This window comes from Sapajus apella, unplaced genomic scaffold (genome assembly GCF_009761245.1).
Source record: "Sapajus apella isolate SASKATOON/1434 unplaced genomic scaffold, GSC_monkey_1.0 scaffold144, whole genome shotgun sequence".
Classification (NCBI taxonomy): domain Eukaryota; kingdom Metazoa; phylum Chordata; class Mammalia; order Primates; family Cebidae; genus Sapajus; species Sapajus apella.
Genome location: NW_022437084.1, coordinates 2,723,141 through 2,731,605, shown reverse-complemented (window position 1 = coordinate 2,731,605; position 8,465 = coordinate 2,723,141). Strand labels below are relative to the sequence as shown.

The 8,465-nt window shown below is 55.5% G+C and overlaps 1 protein-coding gene and 1 long non-coding RNA gene across 2 annotated transcripts in view; one reads left to right on the top strand and one right to left on the bottom strand.

The window, feature by feature from the left end:
* Window positions 1–8,465, top strand: part of PRR12 (proline rich 12) — a 39,602-nt gene that overhangs the window by 25,917 nt on the left and 5,220 nt on the right. Inside the window, exons 7-10 of the mRNA XM_032264659.1 lie at window positions 2,762–2,878; window positions 3,104–3,237; window positions 4,004–4,476; window positions 7,728–7,853. Coding sequence (XP_032120550.1) covers window positions 2,762–2,878; window positions 3,104–3,237; window positions 4,004–4,476; window positions 7,728–7,853 — 850 coding nt within the window. The remainder of the gene's footprint in view (window positions 1–2,761; window positions 2,879–3,103; window positions 3,238–4,003; window positions 4,477–7,727; window positions 7,854–8,465) is intronic.
* LOC116540851 overlaps window positions 7,241–8,465 on the bottom strand; it is a 9,481-nt gene continuing 8,256 nt past the window's right edge. Inside the window, exon 2 of the long non-coding RNA XR_004264604.1 lies at window positions 7,241–7,325. This is a non-coding gene — a long non-coding RNA (uncharacterized LOC116540851). The remainder of the gene's footprint in view (window positions 7,326–8,465) is intronic.

Here is an 8,465-nt window from a genome sequence, read left to right as displayed (position 1 = left end):
TAAAAAAAAAAAAAAAAAAAAAAAAATTGAGGCCCCTCCTCCAGGCTTCTTAAGTATCCAGGGAATTGGCATTAGGACTTTTATGACTTGTACTGTTGTTTCTTGGGTTTGTATCAGCGCCCAGCCAGGGCACACACAGACTGCAGGGTGGTGATGGTCAGTGCACAGGTGTTTGTGGGGTGGGGGGAGCAGAGATAGGGAGCCTTACTGTCACTGTGTCTTCCCTGCTGTGGACATGCTGATGAAATGGTCTCAGGTTACCTCACCTGCCTCTTCTTGGCACAGACCACAAACTCTGTTTTGTTTATTTGCTTGTCTGTCTCGTTACTTCTGTTGCTAACCTCTGTGAGAAGGCTTTTTCAGTGTCTTAGACCCTTCAGGCTGCTATGTTGGAATACCATAGACTGAGTGGCTTATAAGCAACAGAGATTTGGCAGGGCTTGGTGGCTCACGCCTGTAATCCCAGTACTTTGGTAGCCCGAGACAGGTGGTTCACCTGAGGTCTGCAGTTCGAGACCAGCCTGACCAATACGGTGAAGCCCTGTCTCTACTAAAACACAAAAATTAGCTGGACATGGTGGCAGGTGCCTATAGTCTCAGCTACTCAGGAGGCTGAAACGGGACAGTTGCTTGAACCCGGGAGGCAGAGGGTGTGGTGTAGCTGGTTGCTGAGTAGCTGGGACCATAGGCCCACACCACCATACCCGGATAATTTTTTGTATTTTAGTAGTGACAGGGTTTCTCCATGTTGCCCAGGCTGGACTTAAACTCCTGAGCTTGGGCAATCTGCCTGCCTCAGCCTCCCAAAGTGCTGGGATTACAGGCTTGAGCCACTGCGTCCGGCCTCTAGCTAATTTTTATATTTTCAGTAGAACCAGTGTTTCACTATGTTGGCCAGGCTGGTCTCCAACTCCTGTCCTCAGGTGATCCGCTTACCTCTGCCTCCCAAAGTGTAGGGATTACAGGCATGAGCCACGCCACCTTCCCCAGACTGGAGACAGTTTTATAACGGCATTAACTTATTTATTTATTTATTTATTTATTTACTTCTTTTCTTTTCTTTCTTTCTTTCTGAGATGGAGTCTCGCTCTATCGCCCAGGCTGGAGTGCAGTGAGTGGCGTGATCTCAGCTCACTACAACCTCCACCTCCTGGGTTCAAGAGATTCTCCTGCTTCAGCCTCCCGAGTAGCTGGGACTACAGGAGCGTGCCAGCACGCTCGGCTAATTTTTTGTATTTTTAGTAGAGACAGGGTTTCCCCGTGTTAGCCAGAATGGTCTGGATCTCCTGACCTCGTGATCCGCCCACCTCGACCTCCCAAAGTGCTGGGATTAGAGGCGTGAGCCACTGCGCCTGGACTGGAGACAGTTTTCTAAGGGCACTAATTTCATTCATGAGGCTCTGTCCTTATGACCTAATCACCTCTGAAAGGTCCCCAGCTTCTAATACCATCATTTTGGGGATTAGGTTTCACGATAAGAATCTGATGTGGCAACCAGGCACCATGGCTCATAGTAATCCCAGCACTTTGGGAGGCCGAAGCAGGAGCATCACTTGAGCCCCGGAGTTCAATACCACGCTGGTCAACATGACGAAATCCCGTCTCTGTGAAAACATTTAGCCACGTGTGGTGGTGCACACCTGTGGTCCCAGCTACTTGGGAGGCTGAGGCAGGAGGATCACTTGAGCCCAGGGGTTGGAGGCTGCCACGAACCATGATTGTGCCATTGCACTCCAGCCTGGGCAACAGAGTGAGACTCTGTTTCAGAAAAGAAAGAAAGAGAATTACAGGGGGACACAATCAGACCCCCACAGGGCATGTGGCTCACAACTGTAACCTCTTGTCCCGCATGGTACATGGCAGCCGGTGCTCAGAGATTGTCATTATTCTGAGTCGCATGGGAAGCTTTAGGCTTTCATACTGTAATTCAATAGTGACTCCAACTCTAAGCCTAAGAACAAGCAGCCCTATCCAGGATACTGGGCGGGCAGGAGGGGACAGGGCCAAGTTCGAGCTGCACACAGAGCTGAACACATCCTGGGGCTAGAAGGTTTTTGTTGGTGGCCAGGCACAGTGGCTCACGCCTGTAATCCCAGCACTTTAGGAGGTTGAGGCAGGTGGATCCGAGGTCAGGAGTTTAAGACCAGCCTGGCCAAGATGGTGAAACCTCATCTCTACTAAAGATACAAAACTTAGCCGGGTGTGGTGGCACATGCCTGTAATCCCAGCTACTCAGGAGGCCAAGGCAGAGAACTGCTTGAACCCGGGAGGTGGAGGTTGCAGTGAGCTGAGATTGCGCCACTCTGCTCCAGCCTGGGCGAAAGAGTGTCTTTGCCTCTTTTTTTTTTTTTTTTTTTTTTTTTAGATGGAGTCTCGCTCTGTCGCCCGATTGGAGTGCAGTGGTGCAATCTTGGCTCGCTGCAACCTCCACCTCCCGGGTTCAAGCGATTCTCCTGCCTCAGCCTCCCGAGTAGCTGAAATTACAGGCACAGGCCACCACACCCGGTTAATTTTTGTTTCTTTAGTAGAGATGGGGTTTCACCCTGTTGGCCAGGGTGGTCTCCATCTCCTGACCTTCCGTCCTGCCTCCCGTCTCTCCCTCCCAAAGTGCTGGAATTACAGGCGTGAGCCACCATGCCTGGTCTGTCTCTGCCTTCTCTCAAAGGGGATGTTGAGGGAGGCCAGTGGGTTGGGGAGTAGGGGCAAGAGTTACAGGAATGAGGGCTGACCCTGCCGGCCTCACCACACCCCTCCTCCTCAGCTGGCGTTGCAGACGGGGCGCGAACCCCCACCCATCTGGCGAGTCCAGAAGGCCCTTCTGCAGAAATTCACTCCGGAGATCAAGGACGGCCAGAGGCAGTTTTGTGCCACTAGTAATGTAAGCCGGCAAAGGGAACCAAGGATTTAGGGGGCCCGGGGCGGGGTATCTAGAGCTGGGGTTTCCCTTAGCGTGGCTGTGACTTGCTCTGTGGTGTCTCTGGAAGGGGGCCCCCTGCTGCGGGCAGGCTCCGGGCGGCTGCCCAGGGAGCCCAGGGCGCGGGAGTGTTGGCCATCCAGCTGGGCAGTGTCAAGAACTTCCTCATGTGCCTCTTTCTCCCCGTAGTATTTGGGGTATTTTGGGGACGCAAAAAATCGGTACCAGCGCCTCTATGTAAAGTTCCTGGAAAACGTCAATAAGAAGGACTACGTGAGGGTCTGTGCCCGGAAGCCCTGGCATCGACCCCCAGTGCCTGTCAGGTACCAACCACGGGGACACCGGGGCAGGCAGCACGCAGCACCGATGGGCATGGGGATGGAGCATGCGAGAGAGGGGGCTGGGGGGTTGGGGACAGAGAGAGGGGACAGAGACCACAGAGGGGAGAACAAATGCCCAGAGAGAGAGAAGAGGGACAGAGACCCAGAGAGAGAGGGACAGAGACCCAGAGAGAGAGAGGGACAGAGACCCAGAGAGAGAGGGAGACAGACCCAGAGAGAGAGGGACAGAGACTCAGAGAAGGATACGGGGACCCAGACACCTAGAGAGAGAGGGGAACAGAGACCCAGACAGAGAGAGGGACAGACCCAGAGAGAGGAGGCGGATAGATCCAGAGAGAAAGGACAGAGACCCAGAGGCAGGGGACAGAGACCCACTGAGAAGGGTTCAGAGTCCCAGAGACATGTGGGAGACGGAGACTCAGAAGGAGACAGAGTCCCATAGAAAAAGAAGGACAGAGACAGGGAGGACAGAGACCCAGAGAAAGGGTGACAGAGACTCAGAGAAGGATACAGGGACCCAGACACTTAGAGAGAGAGGAGAACAGAGACCCAGAGAGAGAGGGGGACAGATACACAGAGAGAGAGGGGGCAGATACACAGAGAGAGAGGGGGACAGATACACAGAGAGAGAGGGGGACAGTATGAGAGAAGCCGTTTCCGTGCTTAGGGCACTGAGCAGGGGTCCTAAGGAGAAGAATCTGGGTTCTTGGGGGCTGCTGACTGTAGTCCCTTCTCTGTTCCCTTCTAGACGCTCCGGGCAGGCCAAGAACCCCACATCTGCTGGGGGTAGCTCCATACCTCCCCCTAAGGCCCCAGCACCACCTCCCAAGCCTGAGACCCCTGAAAAGACAACATCTGAGAAGCCCCCAGAGCAGACGCCTGAGACAGCCATGCCTGAGCCCCCTGCCCCTGAGAAGCCCTCCCTCCTGCGGCCTGTGGAGAAGGAAAAGGAGAAGGAGAAGGTGACACGTGGGGAGCGGCCACTGAGGGGCGAGCGGGCCACCAGCGGAAGGCAGACGCGGCCAGAGCGGAGTCTCGCCACGGGACAGCCTGCCACCTCCCGGCTGCCTAAGGCCCGGCCCACCAAGGTGAAGGCTGAGCCGCCCCCTAAGAAGAGGAAGAAATGGCTGAAGGAGGCAGGGGGCAATGCTGCGGCAGGCGGGGCCCCACCAGGCAGCTCCTCAGACTCGGAGTCCTCTCCCGGAGCCCCCAGCGAGGACGGTGAGGCTCCAGGCAGACTGAGGGCTGCAGGGTGGATGGATGGGAAGGGGACATAGGTGAGGGCTGTCCAGAGACCTCCAGGTAGCCTCAGCAGGACAGCAACAACCAGTATGTTACAGATAACGGCCATAGCTGACAGTCATGGGGCATCTGACTACACAACAGGCTGCCTCCCAAGAACCTGGCGAGGGCCGGGCGCGGTGGCTCACGCCTGTCATCCCAGCACTTTGGGAGGCTGAGCGGGTGTATCACGAGGTCAGGAGATCGAGACCATCCCAGCCATGGTGAAACCCCACCTCTACTAAAATACAAAAGATGAGCCAGGCGTGGTGGTGTGCACCTGTAGTCCCAGCTACTCAGGAGGCTGAGGCAGGGGAATCGCTTGAACCTGGGAGACAGAGGTTGCAGAGAGCCAAGATCGCACCACTGCACTCCAGCCTAGGCAACAGGCTGGACTCTGTCTCAAAAAAAAAAAAAAGAACCTAATGGATGTTAATTTGTGTGATTTTCACCCATCCTAGGAGGTGGCTACTGTTATCCTCATCTACAGATGAGGAAACCGAAGCACCAAGAGAGGGCAGCACAGTCTGTATTCGGTGCTCACCAGGTGGCAGTTGAGCCCAAGGTGCCTTGGACTCTGTTCTTCAGTGCTGTGTTCTGCCTTGTAAAAGGCAGGGTTTAGGGGCTGAGGAAGATGTGGGACTAGATGTCTGTCTTGGAGGCTCTGTGACGGTGGGGTTTCCTGTGAGGCCCTGGCTGACGCTGAGAAAGAGGCATAACCTCTTGTGCCTTAGTGACCTCACCTGTAAAATGGGTTCATAAGAGACGAAGCTCACAGGACAGTGCTGGTTTCTGGTAGACACTGCTGTGTACTCCACGGCTGCCCGGCACACTGCCACATCCCCAGAGCTTACAATGATGTCTGGTGAGGCTGGGCGCAGTGGCTCACGCCTGTAATCCCAGCACTTTGGGAGGCTGAGGAGGGTAGATCACCTGAGGTCAGGAGTTCGAGACCAGCCTGGCCAACATGGTGAAACCCCATCTCTACTAAAAAAATACAAAAATTAGCTGGATGCCGGGCGCGGTGGCTCATGCCTGTAATCCCAGCACTTTGGGAGGCCGAGGCGGGTGGATCACGAGGTCAAGAGATCGAGACCATCCTGGTCAACACGGTGAAACCTCGTCTCTACTAAAACTACAAAAAATTAGCTGGGCACGGTGGCGCGTGCCTGTAATCCCAGCTACTCAGGAGGCTGAGGCAGGAGAATTGCCTGAACCCAGGAGGCGGAGGTTGCGGTGAGCTGAGATCGCGCCATTGCACTCCAGCCTGGGTAACGAGAGCGAAACTCCGTCTCAAAAAAAAAAAAAAAAAAAATTAGCTGGACGTGGTGGTGGGCACCTGTAATCCTAGCTACTTGGGAGGTTCAGGCAGGAGAATCGCTTGAACCGGGGAGGCGGAGGATGCGGTGAGCTGAGATGGTGCCATTGCACTCCAGCCTGGGCAACAGAGCAAGACTCTGTCTTAAAAAAAAAAAAAAATCCCTGATGTAGCAGGGAGATATATGGAAAATAAAAGGCTCTTAGGGATTGGACCTCTGGCCATCAGACTTCCCAGGGGGATCCTCACCTCTTTTCCTTTTCTTTGGGTTTTTTTTTTTTTTTTTGAGATGGAGTCTTACTGTGTCCGCCAGGCTGGAGTGCAGTGGCACAATCTAGGCTTACTGCAACCTCTGCCTCCTGGGTTCAAGCGGTTCTCCTGCCTCAGTGTCCCGAGTAGTTGGGACTATAGGTGTGCACTACCATGCCTGGCTCATTTTTATATTTTTAGTAGAGATAGGGTTTCACCATGTTGGCCAGGCTGGTCTGTAACTCCTGACCTCAGGCAATCCACTCACCTCGGCCTCCCAAAGTGCTGGGATCACAGGCGTGAGCCACCACTCCTGGCCCTCCTCTTTTCCTTTTCTACCTATCAGCCCCAAAACTAGGCAGTTCCTAGCCCTGCCCGCCCCCATGCTGTCCACTCTTTCCCAGGCCTGCCCAGCTCAGCCCCGTCCTCTGCTCCCAGCCCTGCTCTACCTTTCCTCTTTCCTACCTGGTCCATCAGCATGGACTTCAGCCTCTCTCCTCCAGTCTATCCCCAACTTGGCTTTAGAGGGGTCTTTCTACACTTGTACTCACCCCTCCCCTGCTCTCAGCTTTCCCATGGCTCCCTAGTACCCACCAGAAAAAGCCCTTGCCCTTTCTGCCTCGTGTTGGAGGCCCAGTACGTCCGGCCTACACTGACCTGTGCAATCCCAGCTCCCATCTCCTCCCTCAGCCTTGCCTGTTTATGATCTGACCTCTGTGACCGGATTCGCTCTTTTGGAAACCAACAATGCGGCTTCTTTAGACTTAAGTGAAGCCACAGTTAAGTGCTCTGAGCTGTCCCTCATGGCTCAACCTTTGTTTGACCTGATGCCTCCTGTGAGCCGGTTTTTTTTGAGATAGAGTCTCGCTCTGTCGCCCTGGCTGGAGTGCAGTTGTACAATCCCAGCTCACTGCAACCTCTGCCTCCTGGGTTCAAGCAGTTCTTGGCCTCAGCCTCCTGAGTAGCTGGGACTACAGGTGCCTGCCACCATGCCCAGCTCATTTTTGTATTTTTAGTAGAGACGAGGTTTCACCATCTTGGCCAGGCTGGTCTCGAACTCGTGATCTCGTGAACCACCGCCTCAGCCTCCCAAAGTGCTGGGATTACAGGTGTGAGCCATTGCACCTGGTCCTGTGAGTTTCTCTTTTTCTTTTTTCAGATGCGTTTCACTTCGTCACCCAGCCTGTGCAATGGTGCAATCTTGGCTCACTGCAACCTCCACCTCCTGGGTTCAAATGACCCTCCCGCCTAAGCCTCCTGAGTAGCTGCGATTACAGGCGTGCGCTACCACCTGGCTAATTTTTGTTATTTTATTAGAGACAGGGTTTCACCACATTGGCCGAGCTGGTCTCGATCTGACGTCAGGTGATCTGCCTCGGCCTCTCAAAGTGCTGGGATTACAGGCATGAGCCACCAAACCCACCTTACCTAAGCTTGCAGTGCCTTTGATTCTGCCTCGAGAGCACGTGGTACTGGCACTTGCCTGTCAGTCTTTCCCAGCAGACTTGGACCTCCCTAAAGCAGGGATTTCTCTCCTGGTCTCCAGTGTTGAGAACAGCATCTGCCACATAGGAGGTCTCTGGAGAAGTTGGGATAATGAGCCTTCTCCCTGTCTTTCCCGCAGAGCGGGCAGTGCCTGGGCGTCTACTGAAAACCCGGGCGATGCGGGAGATGTACCGGAGCTACGTGGAGATGTTGGTGAGCACGGCACTTGACCCCGACATGATCCAGGCCCTTGAGGACACGCATGGTGAGCCGGGGCCGGGGAGGACGGGTGGGGCTGACTCTGGTCTGAGGGAGGAGGAGCTGAGGCCTGGACCTGGTCTGAGAGAGGAGGGGCTGGGCCCTGGAGTCCTGGGTCTGATGGAGGAGGTCCCTGGATCCAAGGGAGAAAGGGCTGGGGGCCTGGACCCCATGTCTGAAGGAGGAGGGGCTGGGGGTCTGGACTCCTGGGTCTGAGGGAGGAGGGGCTGGGGGCCTGGACCCCTGGGTCTGAGGGAGGAGGGGCTGGGGGCCTGGACCCCTGGGTCTGAGGGAGGAGGGGTTGGGGGCCTGGACCCCTGGGTCTGAGGGAGGAGGAGCTGGGGCCTGGACTCTTGGGTCCGAGGGAGGAGGGCTGGGGGCCTGGACTCCTGGGTCTTAGGGAGGAGGGGCTGGGGCCTGGACTCCTGGGTCTGAGGGAGGTGGGGCTGGGACCTGGACTCCTGGGTCTGAGGGAGGAGAGGCTGGGGGTCTGGACCCCTGGGCCTGAGGGAGGAGGGGCTGGGGTATGGACTCCTGGGTCTGAGGGAGGAGGGGCTGGGGTGTGGACTCCAGGGTCTGAGAGGAGGTGCTGGGGGTCTGGACTCCAGGGTCTGAGGGA